Raw genomic sequence first — 20,021 nt, forward strand, 5'->3', positions numbered from 1 at the left:
CACATGGGGAGACTGAGGCCGGAGGCAGTGACCAACAGGGCTGGGGTGGGACTGCCTCCATCTGGTGAGCTGGCCCCCAACCCGGAGGGGCGGCCAAGGCTGCAGTGCTGCCGGCTGCTTAGCAGTTTCTGGTGAACCGGTTACTGGTTACTCGGTTTCTGGGTGAACAACATGGCCCCGGAGATCTCACACCTCCCCACTGCTGGTCTCCTGGGCAATTATGATTGTCATCAACACCCCCAATGCAGGAGAATCATTGGGTTTTCTAAAGTGCTGGCTCAGAACCGGCCGTTGCTGGCGGGGCCTCCGACCACAGGCCATAGCCCCATTTCCCTTTTCCTGGACGTTGGGAGGGGTGGGGCCCACTGAGCTCTCCAGGGACACACCTGCCTGTGACAGCCATGGGGCCTGGGGTGGGGGACTGGGGCCGCCTGCTGCTGACTGTGACCGCTGTCCTGACACTGCCCATGAGGCCCCCAGGTGAGGACCCCCAAGTATTCCACCCAAGCCTGCCAGAGGCCCACAGGGACCCATCCAGGAAGCCCCAGACCCCTGCATGGCTGCTCCTCTTGGGTCGCAGCTTGGGGGCGGGCAGGAGGCCCAGTCCCAGCCCCAGGTTTTAGGGAGTCTGGCCCCCGACTCTGCAAACTCCAGGGTCTTCTCTTTCCATCTCTGTCTCTCCTGCCTCCCCCCAGCCTGACCCCCTCCCCATCCTGCCCCACCCCTGACAGGCCACCCACCCTGCCTGCAGGCTCCTGGGGGGCACAGATCATTGGGGGCCATGAGGTGACCCCCCACTCCCGGCCCTATATGGCATCCGTGAAGTTCCAGGGCCAGCACCACTGCGGGGGCTTCCTGCTGAGGGCCCGCTGGGTTGTGTCAGCTGCCCACTGCTTCAGCGGCCGGTGAGCCTGGGATGAGGGCATGTACTGGTGTGGGCAGGGGGGTGGAGGGGGGCTTGTGCAGATGGGCCTCTCAGCTGGGCAGGGGGAGTTAACAGAGAAAAAGGGGCAGGAGAAGTAGGGAAGGACCGGCAGCCGTGACCATAAGCAGAGGTTACAACCGTTGCATTCATCCTGAGTGTGTGCTTGCATGCATATTAAGTCGCTTCAGTCGTGTCTGACTCTTTGAGACTCCACGGATTGTAGCCCACCAAGCTCCTCTGTCCATGGGATTCTCCAGGCAGGAATACTGGAGCGGGTTGCCATGCCCTTCTCCAGGGGATCATCCCAACCCAGGGATCGAATCGCAGTCTTTCACGTCTCCTGCATTGGCAGGCGGGTTCTTTACCACTAGCGCCACCTGGGAAGCCCTCATTCTGAGTATATTGATACAATAATTACGAACATTAAGATTGAAATTATTAGAGGCAATGCTATAATCCAGATGGGAATTAGAATAAATATAATGAGTGTTATATTCATTTGAAGTATAATGTTATAATAAGTATTCAAATTAATAGTGCAGCAGGACTCCCCTGGTGATCCGGTGGTTAGGACTCCACACTTCCACTGCAGGGGCCATAGGTTTGATCCCTGGTTGGGGAACTAAGATGCCACATCTCATATGGAGTGGTCAAAAAAAAAAAAAATATATATATATATATATATATATTGCAGCAATTGGAGTTAATACCATAATTGAGACAGGAGGGTGATCAACTCAACATTTATCATCACAAGCTGGCAGGAGGATGGCATGGGCTTACTTCCCAGGAGGCGAGAGACTGAGCCTGTGTGAGACGGCCCTCACCTCAGCCTTGCTCACATTCCCCGCCCATTCCCCCCACAGAGACCCCGGGACAGGCCTGGTAGTGCTGGGGGCCCATGCCTTGCGCACCATGGAGGCCACACAGCAGGTGTTCAGCATCTCCGCTGTCATCACGCACCCAGACTACCAGCCCACCACGCACACCAGTGACATCTGTCTGCTGCAGGTGACCCATCGCGTGGGGATCGGGCCCTCGGTGCAGGTCTGACCTGTCCCTACCCCTCCCCTTACCATGGCCTGACTTGTTTAAAAACAGCTGTTAGGCGCCTGTGAGCGTCTGTAAGCACCCATGAGTCAAGTCACTCCCTCCACTGCCCTCTGGAACACCTATACAGCCCGCTTGGCCTGCTGCTTGCTGAGCAGTCAGCACCCCCAACAGGCTCTGACCCCCGGGCCTTTGCGCTGGCTGTGGCCCTGCCCAGCCCATGTTCCCCAGACTCCATGTGGCTTTCAGGTCTTTGCTCAGTTGTCCCCTTCTCCGGCAGCCTCCCTTAATGACCTCCAGTTCTCAGCTGCCCCTGGCTCCCCACTTCTCACCCCATTCCCTCTTCTGTGTCCAGCACCACCCACACCTTCTGGAAGCACCTGTACCACTGGTTCCACCTCTGCCCTTGAGGGCAGGGATTTTTATCTCGTTTGTGGTGAGTTGTGGTACACAACTGATGCTCAACATTCACGTTGAAACAGTGAGACTGTGGGGCCATCAAAGACCCTGATCCCTGCCCCCTCAGGCCCTCCAGGGGGTTTCCTCCCTCCCCGCACATGTGCCTCTATTTGGACCTCACATGGCCCTTCCTGCTTGGGGGACCACCCTTCCCACAGCCCCCACCTGGGGGGGCCCCAAATTCAACCCCAGGGACTATGGAGCTGCCATTTAAAGGGAGAATATCCCCAAACTGCCCTTGAAATGTGGTGAAAATCAAACAGAAGGGACACTCAACACAACAAAAATGAAACCCTGGGAACAGGAGGGTCTAGGGTGTGGGGTTTTCTTGGCAAAATATAATGTGGGCAGCCAGTGTTGGCAGCCAAAGCTGGCATATGAATTCTGCTCCTCTGCGAAACCCCGTAGCCTGGAACCCCTGCTCTGATTCACCTAGCCCACTGTGCAGATGGGGAAACTGAGGCCAGGGGTGATCAGGGATGCACCCAAGATCAGGGAGTGAACACCCAAACCAGGGGTCCAAGTTGTTCATTCCATAACTGCTGATTGAGTGCCATCTGTGTGCCAGGAAATCATGAATACACAGCCATGAACATACAGCCCTGGCCTGGCTCCCTCTGAACTCCCAGTCTAACTAGGTGGCAGCTGAGTAAATCAGCCTTGACAGGAGCACATGGGAGCCCAGAGGAGGCACCTGTCCTAGACTGGCAGTCTGGGAGGACTTCCTGGAAGTGGTGTCTAAGCTGAGTCCTAAAACCTGGATAGGAAAGGTGCCCCCAGCAGGGGGTACAGTGTTACAGTGTGAGCAAGTGTGCAGGTGGGAGGAGGGAAGGGCCAAACTAATGGGTCAAGAGGTTTTTTATCCCCATGTCCTAAGGGCAATGGGCACGGAAGAGAGCTCAGAGCAGGGAAGAAGATGCTGGCTAGCAGGACCCCTGGGCAGCTGCGGGGGCGAGACTGGAAGCATGGAGGCTGGTGAGGTCTGATGAGCAGGGGCCCAAGGTGACAGAAGCAGCCGGGCTCTCTGACAGTCTAACAACAGCTGCAACTGACTTCTCTCCACAAGGACAGGAAGAGACGAGGAAAGGTAGACAGGAAGGGGTGGCAGGGGGCGGCTGCAGGCAGGCCTAACCTCCCTGCACCTCCCGCCCCTGCAGCTGAACAGCTCTGCCACCCTGGGTCCTGCAGTGGGACTACTGGGGCTGCCGCGGAGGGACGCCAGGCCTCCTCGGGCTGGGACACGCTGCAAGGTGGCTGGCTGGGGCTCCGTGTCCGACTTCGAGGAACTGCCACCTGGGCTGATGGAAGCCGAGGTCCGCGTGCTGGAGCTGGACGCCTGCAACAGCTCCTGGAAGGGGCAGCTGAGCCCTGCCATGCTCTGCACCCACAGTGGGGACAGCCGGCGACGTGGCTTCTGCTCGGTGAGATGTTTACTCTCAGTCCTGCCTGCTTGCTGTGTAGGGAAACTGAGGCCCTCAGAGAGGTCAGAGCTGGTCAGAGAGCTTGGGCAACTAAGTCCCTGCTCACCTTTAACCAGTTGGTGAGGCCTGGGAAGGGGAGGGAGCCCCCAGGGTCACAGGGCTGCCATGTATGGCTGCACAGGTTGTGCACTGCACAAAGGACTACAGATTTGTGTCTTTAAAAGCAGTGTCCAGATCTCAAGGAAGACGCTTCTGCTCCTAAGCCTTTGTATGGATTAATGGCAAACCTGGGCCTGATGCCCAGGGAGAAACACAGCCCAGACTGGGAGCAGGGGAGTGTCTTTTGTTCTAGCCAAGAAAGTGCGTGGTTCAGATTCTAGAGCCCAACTGCCCGGGTCCACATCCACACTGAGCCACTTCTTACACATATGGTTTTGGAAAAGTCATCTCACTTCTCAGGAGCTCACTTTCTCCATCTGTAAAATGGTCACACCAATAGGACATATTTCTTTGGGTCAGAGCTGATTCCAGGTGAAAATTAGGGTGATAGGTCTGGGGAGAGGAGGAAGCAGGGATTTTAGGGTGAGTATTCAGGAAGGCCTCTCTGAGGACAGTACTTTCAAGACTTGGAAGAGCCTTGAGAATATCTGAGGGGAGACATGCCAGGCAGACAGACCAGTCACAGGGCTGCTGTGTAGTCGCACAGGTTGTACATTGCACAAGGAGCTGTAGACTTGTGTGATATACAAGGAGTGTCCAGCAGGGGGGCAGTAATGGGTCTCAAGGATAGCTCCAACCTAGAGGTTGGAGCTTGGGCTTCCCAGGCGGAACTTGTAGTAAAGAACCCCCCTGCCAATGCAGGAGATATAAGAGACGTGGCTTCGATCCCTGAGTCAGGAAGATCCCCTGGAGGAGGACACAGCAACCCACTTCAGTATTCTTTCCTGGAGAATCTCATGAACAGAGGAGCCTGGAGAGCTATAGTCCATAGGGTCGCAAAGAGTTGGACATGGCTGAGGCAACTTAGCACACAGAGGTTGGAGCTCAGTTTGCTGCAGAAACAGCATGTTTCTGGCATGTCTGGCTGGAACCAAGTGAGTTGGGGGAGAGGAGAGCAGACAAGTGATGGGGGCTGGCTCCTCCAGGCCCTAAAGGCTGAGATGACGTGTTTAGTCTTTGCTCTAAGAGCACTGGGGAGCCATGGTCCCAGCCCAGGCTCTGGGGAGTGTCCATGGAACATAAAAGGGTTTTGAGGTAGAGAAGGTCCAGATCAGATCTACATATATTAGCATCTTTAAGGAAAGTGAGGCCCAGCAAGGGACCCCTGACCTCACCTTTTCCTCCACCCTCAGGCGGACTCTGGAGGACCCCTGGTATGCAGAAATCGGGCCTATGGCCTCGTCTCCTTCTCTGGCCTCTGGTGTGGGGATCCCAAGACACCCGATGTGTACACACAGGTGTCCGCCTTCGTGACTTGGATCTGGGACGTGATTCGGCATGGCCAGCGTGGCCCCCAGCCCAGGACCACTGGGGGCCGGCAGGCGTTGTCTGAACCACAGCAGCACCGGGTACACCACCAAGATGGCAAATGATACAAATAGCTCTGGCCTGGAAAACTCCGAGGCTGGAGCAGAGGGTCCATGAGTCCCTAAACCCCAGGAAGCCTGGTGTCAGGGCAGGTAGGGGGCATCAGTTCCCAACAAAAGGGCAAAATAACAATAAAGTGTTAACTGACTCACAGATATGATGGTCTGCCCTCAAGGTCCACCCACATGCCCTTCAGCTTCTTCTTGGCCTCCGAATGGTCAAGGTTCCAGCTCCGCCACCCCCTCCCTGAGGGACCCTGAGCCACAGGACCTGGACTCCTCACCACCCTACCTCCCGCTCCCCACCCTGACCCCCCTGGAGTTTCCCATCCCTGCCTCACAGCCCAGGCTGGGGACAGCCTCCTGGCCTCCTTGGCCCCTTCCTAGAAAGCCATTCCTCTGCCCTCCGGCCAGACCCATTCACAGATGGGGAAACCAAGGCTGGGAGAGAGTGGGGTCTCAGGTTGGCCTACCTCCGTGTTAAGCCTGATCCTCGAAAAGAACTTCAGGCAAATGGTGCCTGGCTGGCAGCAAGGCTGGGTGAACCCCAGCCCAGTGCTTTTACTAATCATGTCAGTGTCATTAGGGCACCTCCAACCCTTCCGGGCCAGACCGGTTTAGGGTCATTTCTGGACCCTAAACCAAGTGGCCTCTTGGGGCTTCCCTAAGCCACAAGACCCCGTTCCTTTTCTCCCCTTCCCCATAAAGGCCAAGACTCTCCCATCCAACCCCATGCCACCTGCCTCAGTTCTATGCCTGCTACTGCCCACAGCTGAAGCTGGATGCTGAGGCCCAGAAGTAGGCAGCACCTGCCCCAAGAACATGCACTTGTGTCTCTTCTGGATGCCTCCAGAAACCCCCACAGCACCCCAGGCTGGTAACCCCCTCCCAAAGTGGGGGGACACAGAGGTTCAGAGAGAGGGGAGCAAAACAAGGTCTGAACACCCACAGTGGCTTTTTCAGTGTTTATTTCTTTGGCAGGTGAGGCAGGACCCCAGGGCGGGGGAGATTGCCCTGTTGGCGGGCTTGGGCGAACCCATTACTAAAGGGCACTTTTCTGGATGTCACAGGTAAGGCACTTCCTGGAGGCAGGGAAGGACATGGATGAGCACCACCACCTTGGGGAGCTGTGCTCCTGCCCCGCTGGACGCCCCTCCCCCTCTGGGTCTGCACCTGTGGCCTACAGATGGGCATGGGGAGGTGACAAAGAGCAACAGTCCAGGTGGCAGGAGGAAACCCAGCTGGCAGGCAAGGAGAGTTCAGCTGGGAACTGGGCCTAGAGGCCAGGGCAAGATACAGGGAACGCCACCTGTGGATGGGGTAGCAGGCACGGGTGTGCCCCTCAGACACACGGCTCCAGGATGCTAGGTGTGCAGTGGGTCTTGGCATATATGCCCCACCCTGGGCCAGGGGGTGAGCAGGGCCTCACAGGCCCCACCGGGTCCCTCCCACCCGACATGGTGCCTGCTTTGTTCTAGCAGATGCCTCTCCATGCCCAAGGCCTGTGTCAGGAGGCACAGATGGCACCCCCATCCCCCAGGGACATGCTGGGAAATGGGTGAGGAAGGGGGAGGGTAAGTCCCTTGGTCACCCTAGGACTGGTGGCGGACAGTGGTTGCTTCCTTGATCTGTCTGTGGTCTGGGCATGTTCTGAAGCTCATCTATTCACACCCAGGCTGTGAACCCCCTCTCACCCCCTGGTCCCTCTTTTAGAAGGCCAAGGTACCTCCTCATTAATTGCTGGCAGGAAATCCCTAGACCTCTTGGTGGCAGCAACAATTAACAGAGTGATCCCCAAGGGAGCATAAGTTTGAGGTCCTCCTGGGCAATAGGGTACCTGGGGTGGGGGCTGGGGGGGCTGGGGGGGGCTGGGCCCCCACCCACCAGCCCTGCTCCCAGGCTTCTTTTCCCCAGTCCTTCCAAGATATCGTCGAGGGGCACCAGGGCTCCCACAGTGGTCCCTGTCCAGGTTCTGGGGGTGTCCGTTGGACATAAATAGACTCTGCTGTGGCAATAAATAAAATGGGGAAGCCTTGAACGCCAGGCCCAGGCCGGTCCCGCAGGCTCACACAAAGTTCTCCTCCTCCTCCTCGGACTCAGGATCTAACGGCTCGGGGGTGCCTGCAGAGTGGGAGGGACCAAAAGAGAAATGCGGGCGCGGAGAGGGGCTGGGGGCTAGACCCCGCCGCTGCTCCCCTCCGCGTGCCGCACCTGCACAGCTGCCCGGGTGGCGCACGCCGATGGAGCGGCCCAGGAAGCAGGTGGCCTGGCGGAGATGGCAGGAGGACAGGTAGGTGACGTTGTTGTTGCCACAGAGTTCCTGGCCGGGGCTGGATGGTGCGGGGCAGGGCGCCGCGCGACACACCACGCAGTGCGCGCTGCCGGTCTGGTCCACCACACACGACTGTGGCCGCAGGCAAACCACGTGGGCGCAAGATTCTGCAGGTGGGGCGTGGGGACAGGTAAAAAGCGCGACTCCGGACAGGGCGGGGTCTTCAGGCCCCAGCCCCTTGCTGCACCAGAAGCCACACCCCTTCCAATGTCCCGCCCACTCACTGGTCCCACCTTTAGACCCGCCCCATGTTGTACCGAAGTCACACCCCTTCCACGAACCACGCCACGCCCCAGATCTACCGTCAATCTCCCCCCACTTTGCGCCAGTAAGTTCCTCTGACTCTCATACTCGTATTTCTCACCCCATAGGGGCCCCAGAAGCCCCCTTTCCAAACTTGTACCCTACTCGTCCCCATTCCCGATCCCACAAGACCTGATCTTGTGATACTCTCTTGGGACTATAGGCCCCGCCCACGAGCTCACACCTAGGCCCCGCCTACCATGGGCCGCACTCAAATCTACGAGACCTATAATAAGCACCCTGGATTGTAGACCCCGCCCCTTCCTGCCAGTGACCCACCCCCACGCGCTGCGGCAGCGGCCTCCAACAGGATGCTCAGGCCCGGTGGCCCCGCCCCTCCCCAAGGCTCCGCCCTAACGTACTGCGGCAGCGACCCCGGTACATCACGCGCAGGTCCGGGTGGCCGCGACAGCGCGCGGCGCGCAGCTCGCACTCGTCGCGGTAGGTGGCGCCGTCAGAGCCGCAGACCTGCAGGCGCGCCGGGAGCCCGGTGCAATCGGGCGCGCACTCGCAGCGCGGACGGCCCCCCAGCATGCGGCAGGCCTTGCCGGGGCCGCACTCCACGCCCTCGCACGAATCTGTGGACAGAGGACACGCACGCGTGGGCTGCGGCGCGTGGCCGAGGCCGGAGGTCCTCCGAGGCCCAGCGCCCTCGCTCCCTGTTCCGACGGATAAAGGCCGGACCGGAGTGAGGGGCGGTCCGAAGAAGGGGCTCACGGGGGAGGAAACTGATTTGGGGTCTCGGGGAATTTCAGCCACTCCAGGGTGGACTAGGACTCGACGCTTTTCGCGGGACGGGCCTCTGTCGGGGTGCAGGGCTCAGTGTGGGCGGAAGCGAGGGGTCTCTGCCGGGAATCTGGGGGTCTGGGAGGAACAAGCTTCACCCCCAGTCCGGCTCTCGCTCCGCAGCTGGGCCACCCGCTCAGGCTGACGTCTGTTCCCTGATTTACGCGCGTTTCTGGGAAGGCCGGCGGGGGACCGGCTGCGTCAGCCCGGGGGGCTCCACCCCGTCCAGGCGCGGGGCTGGGGAGGATGGGCAGCGTCTGTTCCTCCCGCCTGCCAGGACCTCCCCTGAAGAGGCGTCGGGGAGGGCGGGGTGTTGGCCTGGTCTGCGGTTCATTTCCTGAGGAGGGGGCCTCGCACAGCTCGAGCCCTCGAAACAGGGTTACCGCCCCCCGCGACCCCATTTCTCAGGTAGGGAAATAAATCTCTCTCTGGCTCCTTGCCCCCACTCCGGCCCCACGAAAGCCTGCTTTTCGCCTCCCAGGCCCAGTACAGCCTCCCACCTGCCCCCACAAGGTGGTGCCCTTTTGTCATCATTTTACCAAAGGGGCCTCCCAGGTGGCGCTAGTGGTAAAGAAACTGCCTGCCAACGCTGGAGACACAGGAGATGCAGGTTTGATCCCTGGGTCGGGAAGATCCCTTGGAGTAGGAAATGGTCATCCACTCCAGTATTCTTGCCTGGAGAATCCCATGGACAGAGGAGCTTGGTGGGCTACAGACCACAGGGCCGCAGAGTCCGACATAATTGAGCAACTGAACAAATATATATATACACGCTGCAAAGTGGGAAACTGAGGCCCCATCACAGCTGTGAATTGAGGAGAGCCAGGGCACCTAGATGTGAGAACTCCAGGCCAGACCAGATGGACCCCCAGCTCCATGATTTGTGGGTCTGGGTCTGTCTCTGAGCTCGAGTTGAAATTTCAGCCTCAGTTGCCCTGAGTGTAACAGTGAGGCTGATCCCGAACTCCACCCTACAGGGTGAGCATACAGTGATGGAAGCTCCTTTAGAGGCCAGCCAGAGCCCCTCATGTCTCCCTGCCAGGGCATGTGGACTGCACCTGGGTGCCTCCTGTGCTGCCCGCCCACACGCACATCTGGAAACGCTCCCCCGGGTGGCTTCACGCACGCTAGAACAGAAGTGGCAGGGCTGAGTTCCTGTCGCCAGGGCCAGATGAGGTGGGGGGAGGGCATCCTGGACCATGTCAGGCCCCGGCCAGGCACTTTTTGAAGTCTGTCCTCCTCCTAAAACCCAGAGGGGCTTCTGGAGGGAGCCAGGGCACATGGCAGTTGAGTTCAGGACCACCCAGCCAGGCTGATCTGGTATTAATCACATCCCAGCCGGCCAGCCAGGCTCCTCGGCTTGGCCTGCAGGTCTGCAGCCCTCAGTTCCAGCTTCCATCCGGCACCCCTGTCCTGACTCCACCCACTCGGGTCTGATCCCAGGCCATGGTCTCCGTGCTCCCCCTTCCCCACCCGCCCCACCATGGTCTCTCCAGCTGGCAAACTCCTAATCATCCAACAACACCCTGGTTTCCAGAGCCCACCTCCTTCAAGTCATGTCCCCATGCGCCCTCTGGGTCCTTGCAGGTTCAGTCTTGCACAGGGGGCTTAGAGGGTCTCCAACAAGACTATGTCTTGACTTATTTATTCATTCACTGTGCCTTAAAGGAGCTCCTAGTCTCTCATGGAGGAGGCAGCATTTCACAGAACACAGTTCAGAAGGTAAATGCTTGTTAAACATACAGCTGTGGCCCTAACCACAGACCCTGGAACCTGCGAGGTTAAGGGCAAATGAGTGTTTTGGAACACTCAGTGTGGGGTCACAAACCCTAATGGCCAGTCAGGGAGAATCCACCTTTCTAGGAGCTAGGTGTGCCTGTCTATCCACCATGTGGAGTGAAGGTGGGCAAGGCTACCAGGGCAGAGGGCTCCTCCTGAGTGAGACCCTAGAGGCTGGAAACCAAACTGGGGAATCCTTTCTGCAGGAGGCTGAGGGCCTGGGAGCCCGAAGGCCCCCAAACCCTCTCTGAGTCTGGGATCCCCTTGCCAGCAGCCTCAACCTCCCGCATGCCCCCAAGACAGGAAGCTCACTCCTGCCTGTGCCGCCTCTGACCAAGAGACCACGGCCTTCTGCTGACGCACAGGGTCTCACCTTTGCAGGGGAGGCAGTGGACGAGGCCTAGGAAGCCCAGGAGGCTGATCTTGTTCCCCGGGTGGGTGAAGTTGGACCAGGCGGTGTCGATGTTGCCAGAGGCACAGCATTCAGCCTGGCTCACATCCGTCTTCAGCACCAGGCTGCAGGTGGCCTCTCGGCCCTGCTGGAGCCAGCAGACACCACCTGTGGACAGAGGGGAAGTTCCTACAGGGCCAGAGGTGCCCCCAGATGCTCCTTTCCACACCCAAGCCTTGGCCTGCCAGCCAGCTGCTGGCCCATGGGGATGCATACAGTTGGTGCTCAGTAACTGCAAAGGGGATGATCCACCTCCCACCTGGGAGGGAGGGATGGAGAACCACACAGGTGTCCCCGGTCCGGCTGCAGATTCTTCTGGGATCCTTCCTCTGGGCTCTGGCCCCCACACGGCTCTCCTGCCAACCCCCTCCCCTCCCGGCAAGCTCTCCCCATGGCTCCAGGCCCCCAGCCCAGGCCTGGCATCCTGCCCGACCAGTCAAACACCCGGAGCTGGACGTGTCAGGGTCAGTGGGCCCTAGAGCCGCCTCTCCCGCCTCTGCCCTCTGTCTAGACAGCGCCCGAGGGCACGCGGAGCCCCCTCGCCTGGCAGCCCCCCCTCGCCTGGCCCGCCTCTTACTCACTCCAACTTGGGAACATTCCCCTTGCATGAGCTCACTGTCTCCCCGGGGACGCGGCCTTCGGGGAGGGGGCTTGGCTCTCCCCTCAGTGCAGGGTTGGGGTGGGGCTGCAGGGTGGGGTGGGGGGGACAGATGGCCCTCAGTTTCTGCACCATTAAGTGGGGGCAGGAGTGGCCGGGGGCCCCATCCCAGGAGCTCCCAGGCACTGTGCTGAGCTCCGAGGGACCAGCTCAGTTCTGGGAGCTCGGCATCTTTGCTCCCCTTATAAAAGGGGAAACTGAGGCCCAGAGTTGGGGTGTGACTTCCCTGGCGTCTCCACAACTGGCAGGTATGAGATTCTAACAAGTCTGCCTGCGCCAGACCCAGGGAAGATCTGAGACCCCGGCTGGAGATCCTGAGTCCAACCATCCAGCCCTGCCTCTCTGGGGCACTGGGACCCGGAAAGTCCAGGTTCATATCCGCTTTGCCCCGTACAAGCTGTCTGACACTGTGCCTCAGTTTCCCTATCTGGAAACCGGGCATAAGAGTGCTCACACTGTAGGGCTGCTGCGTGGATTCCAGGAGGGAGGCAGCAGACCCTGAGCACTCAGTAACTGTCAGCAGCCCTGGGGACTAGTTCTTGATAATAAATTGTGAGGAGTCACATCTGCTCGCCTGACCTCCTGGTGACCCTCCTTTAGGTCTTTTAGGGCTGGGGGAGGGGAGCCCCAAGCATTCCCACATTCAACCTGCAGCGGCCATGGGTCACCACGGGTCACTGCTCTCTGCCCCCAGCTGCCACCGCCACCTCGCCCCCCGACCTATCCCCCGGCCCGCATTCCCGGCAGGCCCACGTGGGTGGCCCGCCCCGCCCGCCCCTTCCGGCCGCCCCACTCACCCGGCGCGGGGTCCCCCGAACCCAGGGAGCCCACGAAGCCCACGGCCCATGCCAGGGCCCCCCAGGGCAGCGGCCATAGTGGCCCCGGCGCCCGGGGACGCATGGCGAACACAGACACGGCGGCGACCCCCGCGTCGGACGCGCGGGCAGCTGGCGGGCGGGCGGCAGGGAGGGCGGCGGCGGCACCACTTCCAGCGCGCGGCCGGCGCGCCCTATAAAGGTCCCGCGGGCTGCGGGCGGGGCGGGGCGGGCCGGCCGGGGCGGGGCGCGGGGACGGCGGGGCTCGGGGCAGTGTCGCTCGCGATGTGGGCGGCAGCTGATGAGGGGCGGGGGCCCCACCCGGGAGCCGGGCCCGTGGCTTCGAGTTCGAGGTGTCGCCGTGCGTTTGGGGGGCGAGTTGGCCAGTGACCCACGAAGAGTGCGTCTGCGGAGCCTTGCGCATCGTGGTCTGCATGTGATGGCTGGCGTGGCCCCAGTGTGCTCTGGGCTCCTAGCCTGACCTCCCCGTCCCCTCCCACACACCCGGGGACCTCAGCCCCAGCCACTCCCTAATCCAACCCTCGAGGCCACCCGCCTGCCCACCTGGCCCCTGGAGCCGGTGGGCACAGCTGGGTGTGAGGACGTGGGGGGAGGGGCTGTGGAGAGGCGACAGATACAGACACACCAGTGGTCCCAACAACATTCCAACAGCAATAATCATACTGCAACTCTTCCAGAGTACCTACTGTGTGCCTGGCCTTTGCCCCTCCTACCCTGAGCCTGCAACAACCCCTTAGGTGGCCTGAATAATCTGCCTGCTCCTCCCCTCCAAGGGTCAGTGCTCTCTGTCCTTTGCCACCAGGAATCCTGGTTTCCCAAAATGCACGATGGGCTGGGAAGCACGCAGCCCCCTGGGGCCTCAGTGCAGAAGGATGCTTTTCCTACTCTGGGCTGATCCTTTCAGTCCTTGGGGCCAGAAAATTGTCAGGGCACTTCCACATCTCATGGACCCTGTGCAGCCCCTCTACACAGTTTGTGTTTGTGTTTCTGGGGAATAATTAGTGACAGTCTTCTGGAGGCAAGGACCTTTGAGGGTACTGGGGCAACAGGTTGACTAAGGCAGACCTACTCCCATCCTCAGTGAGCTCGTGTGGTCTGTCCAGGTCATAGACAACAAAACACATAGACAGACAAATTAATGTATAACTTTAAGGGGTGGAAAATGCTTTTAGGAAAAACAAACGATTGAGAGCTATTGGTTATCTCCCAGGGCCACCTATGCCTCATTGCCCCCCATTCCTGCATCTGCCCCCTCCCCAGGTGTAGAAGCAGGACCCCATAAAGCCACACCCCTCTTCTGCATACACGAGATCTGTGGCCAACACCACACCCAGACCCTGTCCTCCACCTTAGCTGCCTGGCCTGACCCATGTCTCCCAGCCAATGCCAGGGGAGACATTACTTCAGAGCAGCACTGAGGGAGGGCACCAGCCGTCTTGACCTGGCCTTGGCCTCTAACCATCCAAGGGGGTTCTCTCCTGGTTGGGAAATGGGGCACGAATGAGACCCTGTGTTCTTACCAAGGGTGTGCGGGGGCTGCACAGGGTGACCTTGGCCGAGACCCGACCCTACCATGGCTCAGCCACCCAGTTCTGAACTGTACAAATAAAAGGGCCATTGTTGGCCTGACGTGGGTTCGAAACCGAGGCCAGCAGCCCGTGGCCTTCTGCTTCCCAGTCTGGCATGTCTCCCGAACCCAGAAGCTCTGTACTGCATGACCTTAAGGAGGTCATGGCCCTCTTCGTGGAGCCCCTCTTTCCAGTATCTCCCGTTGTGCTCTCTTCTCTACCCTGACCCAGCCTGCACCAGCTTCCTACCCTAGCCGCCTGCCCTAAGGTTTCCTGGCCCACACCCATCCTAATTCCCCATGGTCCCAACTTACCACCCCCAGTGAAACTGACAGAAACAATCCGCTAATCAGATCTGTGATGTAAGATGCCAACCTGACCCAGCCCAGGAGGCAGGGCAGACTTCTCAGAAGGAGAGAATGTTTATGTTGAGTTAGATTGAACTGTATGAGGGAAGGGGGGATGGAAACTGAAGTCATGGGATGTTTGTGCTACAAGTAAAGAAAGCCTGAATACAGCCCTCTGAGACATGTGGGTTTGCAGACCCTGTGAATATGTCACCTTCCATGGTAAAAGGACTTTGCACATAGGAGTAAGTTGAGGCCCTTCAGATGGGAGATGATGATCCTGGGTTAACCAAGTGGGCCAAGTGTAATGACAGCATCCTTTAAAGTGGAGACCCTCCCCACTGTGGTTGGAGAGATGCAACATGAGGACGACTAGACCTCCCATTTTCAGCTTTGAAGATGGAGGAAGGGGCCTCCAGCCAAGGAATGTGGGCAGCCTCCAGAAGCTGGAAAGGGCAAGGAACAGATTCTCCCCTGGAGCCTCTGGAAAGGAACACGGCTCTGCCAATACCTTGATTTCAGCTCAGAGACCTGTGTTGGACTTCTGAGCTCCGGAAATGGAAGAGAAAAAAAATTCTGTGTTGTTTTAAGCCACCAAGTTTGCGTCGATTTGTGACAGCCGCTAATACAAAGGGGTTCAGTGTTGCAATGATACGATCCCTACCTGGCTGGAGAAAAACAAGGGGGTGAACACACACATGTGAAGACAGTGGAGGACAGAGACCCCGGGAGCAAGGAGGTTGTGGGGTCTCCGAGGAGGTGACTCTAAGGCCTGGACGGAGGAGGAGGCATCTCGTGGAAGCGCAGTCCAGTCTGTGCCACCCTGGCCAGGCCACATGTGACCACTCTGTGCCTCTATGCTCTCAACTGTAAAATGGGCACAGATCCCAGTACTGCAGATTCCAGTCAGGACACCAGGCACAGTGCTTGGTGCACGGGAGAGGCATGACATGGGTGCAGAGATTATTACTTAAGGAATAGGTAAGTATTTTACCATTCAGAATGAGGCAGGCATCCACTTTACAGAGGGGTCAACTGAGGTTGGAGAAAGGAAAGTGAATTTCTGGGGGTCTCCATTCCCACAGGGTCGGGAATGGAGTCAGTACCAGGCAAACAAGATTCCAGGACCCGAGCAATCAGGGTGCATCCCCAGGTTGTGGGACTCCTCAGGTCCCAGAGCCGGGTTTTCCTTTGGGGAATCACCTGCACTCCCAACTCAAAAGCCCCCAAGAGTGGCCCCAACCCAGGCCTGACCACTTAGAATCATCTGACATTTAGCAACAGGAAGAGTCAGCTCTGAGACATTAGCTTGAAAAGGACCACCCACTTCTTGCCTGAGCTGGAGGGGTGTGAGCCTGGGGCTGCAGATGGCTTCTGCCAATGTCCAGGGAGATGCCAGCTCAGTGGGACACTGAACCAAGAGAGGCAGTAGTAATGCCCTGTGGTGTTATTGGAGGTCCTTGATCCAGCTGTGCCTGAACTCCTCTTCCCCATAAGATAAAGCTGATCTAAGCAGCATTTCTGTCCCTTGCAGGGAACAAAACCAGCTTACAATAATCCTGCTTATATCTTATTTAGGCAAAGGCTTTAGAATCCAGAGCAGCAGGTTCTGTAGGGGCTGTGGGAATCACACCACGCTGCTGTACCAACCACTGCCTCCAGGATGGTCTGGTAAAGAACGCTCAGGGTCATTGGATCCCATTATTACTCAAGCCAGAAGAATGCTTGTGATAGACCCCACATCAACTTAGCCTGTGCAACCCTTGGACTAGACCTGAAACTCTGCAGGCTGTGGGAAGCAAGGTCTTGCTGGTTCCCTAGTGGGACATATGATGATAACCAAGGGCTTTCCTGGTGACTCAGACAGTAAAGAATCTGCCTGCAATGCAGGAGCAGCATTGATCCCTGGGTAGGAAAGATCCCCTGAAGAAGGAAATGGCAACCCACTCCAGTATTCTTGCCTGGAGAACCCCATGGGCAGAGGAGCCTGGCACATTATAGTCCATGGGGTCACAAAGAGTTGGACACAACTGAGTGACTAATACTTCACACAAGACAACACTGAAGACTCGGCCATGGCAGATAGCACGGGAGAACTCTGAATAGAGCTGGGTATTGTAACGTCCAAACCATGCGTGTGGTCCCTGCTCCAAATGCCACCTGGGGCTCCCCATAGCCCCTGGATGGAGTCTAGGCTTCTCGGCCTAGGTTTGAAGCCCTTCCTTCAGAGACTACTCAATTCTTGCCCCTTCCCTTAGCTACTTTCCCACGTTGCCCCCAAATGTCCCCACGCCATCCTCTTCCCTATGAAAGAACAATAGGATTTTACGCGGTAATCGGCGGCCATGTTTGACCCAGAAGGCCGGACCTGCCCTCAGCTTGGAGGCGAATCCTGATTGGCTGAACAGGGTTGCAGTGATGTCAGGCACAACCATGTGATCCAGCACTGGCCAATGGCAGGAGGGATAGCCTACTGGGGCGAGACTTCAGGGAAATACGGAAATGCTCAGGCGGCCTGTGTCTGGAGGTGACCATGTAATAGCTTGACGTATGAGTTTCCTGTTTGCTGCTTTAACAAAGTGTCGTAAATTTAACTGCTTAAAATAGCACAGACTTATTATTTACTGTTCTGGAAATCAGCAGTCTGACAGGAGTCTTAATGAGCTAAAATGTCAGACGTATATGGGGGCCTTTATTCTGCACATCACAGTGCTCAATATTGTTGAGTGTCTGACTTTGCCGACATTTGTTGCCGTATCCCGACTGTGTTCTTGCGCCTGGCACACGGTCGATACCAGCATCTGTGATTGAAGGATTGCGTGGTGATCTCGATCCCTGCCAGGCTGAGAGGTGGTGCAACCCCACCTCCTTTGAAGGAGGCAGAGCAGCCTTGATAAAGCTATGAAAGCTTAATTACCCAATTTGGTAAACGTGCTGCTTCTTCAGATGAGAGAGTGGCCTAGCTTTAGAAGTACACCTGGTCATGCTTGGGATAAAGGGGCTGGGGGCAGCAAGTTAGCCCAAAATCCCACACAGACACATAGAGAGAGCAAAAAAAGTTCGCCACTGGTGTACCCGAGTCAAGGACGCGTGGGACCCTTTGTACTATTCTTGAAACACTTCTGGAAGTTAGAAATTGTTTAACAACTTTTGAGCAGCATTCAAGAGAGGTTGCTCAAGAGAATGAGGATGGAGGCATCCATCTCCCCCACTGGCTTCACAGGTCCTGGTCCTGACGACTTAGTCCTGATAGATTCCTTGAGCAGGTGGAAATGAAGGAAGTTTGACCTAAGAGGATGGTGACTTGACCCCAGGAGAATAGATTGAAGGACATCTGAGGTTCTGGGGCTGCCAGGTCCTGGGTATGGGTGACTCAGGGGTCTAAAATTAAAAATATAACACACAAACCAACAAATACAAATAATAAAAAGGACATAAGTCAAAATATGTAAATAAAAGGTTGAAAAGCAAGCAAAAAAATGCTTAAGCAGATAGCAGTGTATTCATGCCTGTTGAAATAATGCCCGGTGGGGCGGTGGCCTCCCTGGGAAGTGGGTGACAGAACTGCTTCCTCCAGCTCTAGCATTCCCAAAGCTCCCTCCCAGAGGCTGGATTTGAACCCAAGTCAGTGACTAGGGGATGAAATGGTCCTGTGCTGAGGGGTTACTTCCTAATCCACTTTCAAAGACTATTCAAGAAAATGCTGAGAACCCGTCAGGAGGCACCCCACAATCAGAGAGCCCTGGGGTGGCCAGGCCTCCTATCACACATCTGTCCCATCAGTGGCAGCAGCAAGGTGCCCACCGGTCATAAATGGATGCCTGAGGCCCCAGAACATCAGGACCTCTGGATCACATGCAGATACCGGCGTGATTACCTGAATTTGGATGTCCCAGTCCCAGGGTAACCAGCAGGGCAAGGAGCCCAGACCCAGAGGTCCAATGGTTGTGTCTGCTGCGTGACCGTGTTTGAGCCTCAGTCTACTGCAATGCAGGAGACTTGGGTTCGATCCTGGGTTGGAAAGATCCCCTGGAGAAGGGAAAGGCTAACCACTCCGGTATTCTGGCTTGGAGAATTCCATGGACCATATAGTTAATGGGCTTGCCAAAAGTCAAACAGGACTGAGTGACTTTCACTTTCACTTTCTCATCTGTAAAACAAGAGTCTTCATTGCTCCCACATCCTGATGCTTGTGTGAGGATTAAACATCTGGCTGGCACATCCTAAGCGCTTAGTTTTATAAGATACAAAACTCCATATTCTTGTTTCCATTGCATTCCCAGCACCCTACTCAGGCCTGGAACACAGCAGGCACTCACTAATTGTTCTTTTATTCAAGAATCTATTGAGCACCTACTATATTCTGGGTATTGGCTTCACATATTAGGAGATACCACTGATAACTCCTGGATCTGGGGGTGGCTGAGTTGGGGAGAGAAGGAACAGGGCACTGGGCTCCCCCAGGACAGGATCAGAGCAGCCTTCTGAGAAGCAGCAAAAGAGAAAGGATGGTGGGAATGGGACTCCCAGCAGAGGGCATGACCAGGCAAAGGCCCTGAGGCGGGTTGCAGTTCGGCCCACTCATGGGGGCCAATGAGACTGCATTGGGCTGGGGATAGGTGCCAGAAGGGTAGATGAACTCAGGAAGGCCGCATGGCCCACAGGAACCTCAAGCATAATCCAATCTCAAACCCTCAAGAGGAAGTTTCTGCCACCTGCCCAGAGAGGTTAAGTGAGTTGCCCAGGGCCCCATAGCCAGTGTGACTTGGTGGGATTTGAATGCTGTGAGCCCACTGACTCCAAGTCCTCTTGGGTGGTACTTCATAAACTTTTGCAGGATGGGGAATTCCCTGGCAGTTCAGTAGTTAGAACTAGGTGGTCTCACTGCTCTGGGCTCAGGTTCAATCCCTGGTTGGGGAACTAAGATCCCATAAGTCAAAAGGAAAAGAAAAAAACAAACCAAACAAAAAAAACAAAATGAAACTTCTGTAGGATGAATGAATCAATGAATGTATGTCTGGTGTGAAACAAGTCAGGAGCTAGTCAGTAAAGGTCTGAAGCAAAGGGCCCCTCCCTATATCCCTCAGGGGAGGGTTGGGTGGAGGCAAATTGGGGAGGGGGGTGTCTTTTGCCCCAGCAACAGGGCTTGTTTCCCAGCAACAGGGCTGGGGCGCTCTCTGGTGGTCAGAGCAGGAATGCCTTGGAATCACCTCTGAGCTTTGAGGGGTGCAAGATGGTGGCTGGCAGACAAGTCCCTATTCCTTGCCTCTTGACATTCAAGACCCTTTATGCACAGGCTCCAATTTGTAATTCTTTGACACTCTAGCTCCAATACTCCCAACTCTCAGCAGGAATCCCACCTCCATCTAACTCCTATTCATTACTCAAAGTCCTGGCTCTAAGGTCCTGTCCCGTGGGAAGTTCTGTCTGTCTCTCCAGGCAGAGCCAAGTGTACCCTAGGGGCTCATCCCCTGGCTCAGTCCCGTGGGGCTGGGGCGTCTGCAGCCTGCTCTGTGTCCT

General features: G+C 57.2%; 2 protein-coding genes across 2 annotated transcripts; one reads left to right on the top strand and one right to left on the bottom strand.

The window, feature by feature from the left end:
• The first annotated feature begins 401 nt into the window (after positions 1-401).
• On the top strand, positions 402-6,243 carry PRSS57 (serine protease 57). Its single transcript, XM_006052741.4, has 6 exons — positions 402-480; positions 752-905; positions 1,792-1,936; positions 3,592-3,855; positions 5,208-5,423; positions 6,190-6,243. Exons 1-6 carry the CDS (start codon positions 402-404, stop codon positions 6,241-6,243), a joined length of 912 nt encoding a protein of 303 aa, XP_006052803.2.
• Positions 6,244-6,392: 149 nt separating this feature from the next.
• Positions 6,393-12,752, bottom strand: FSTL3 (follistatin like 3). Its single transcript, XM_025292809.3, has 5 exons — positions 12,548-12,752; positions 11,015-11,200; positions 8,439-8,654; positions 7,653-7,880; positions 6,393-7,562 (listed from the first exon to the last, which is right to left on the bottom strand). Exons 1-5 carry the CDS (start codon positions 12,648-12,650, stop codon positions 7,507-7,509), a joined length of 789 nt encoding a protein of 262 aa, XP_025148594.2. The 5' UTR covers positions 12,651-12,752; the 3' UTR covers positions 6,393-7,506.
• Between the last annotated feature and the right edge of the window lie 7,269 nt (positions 12,753-20,021).

Source organism: Bubalus bubalis, chromosome 9, assembly GCF_019923935.1.
Source record: "Bubalus bubalis isolate 160015118507 breed Murrah chromosome 9, NDDB_SH_1, whole genome shotgun sequence".
Classification (NCBI taxonomy): domain Eukaryota; kingdom Metazoa; phylum Chordata; class Mammalia; order Artiodactyla; family Bovidae; genus Bubalus; species Bubalus bubalis.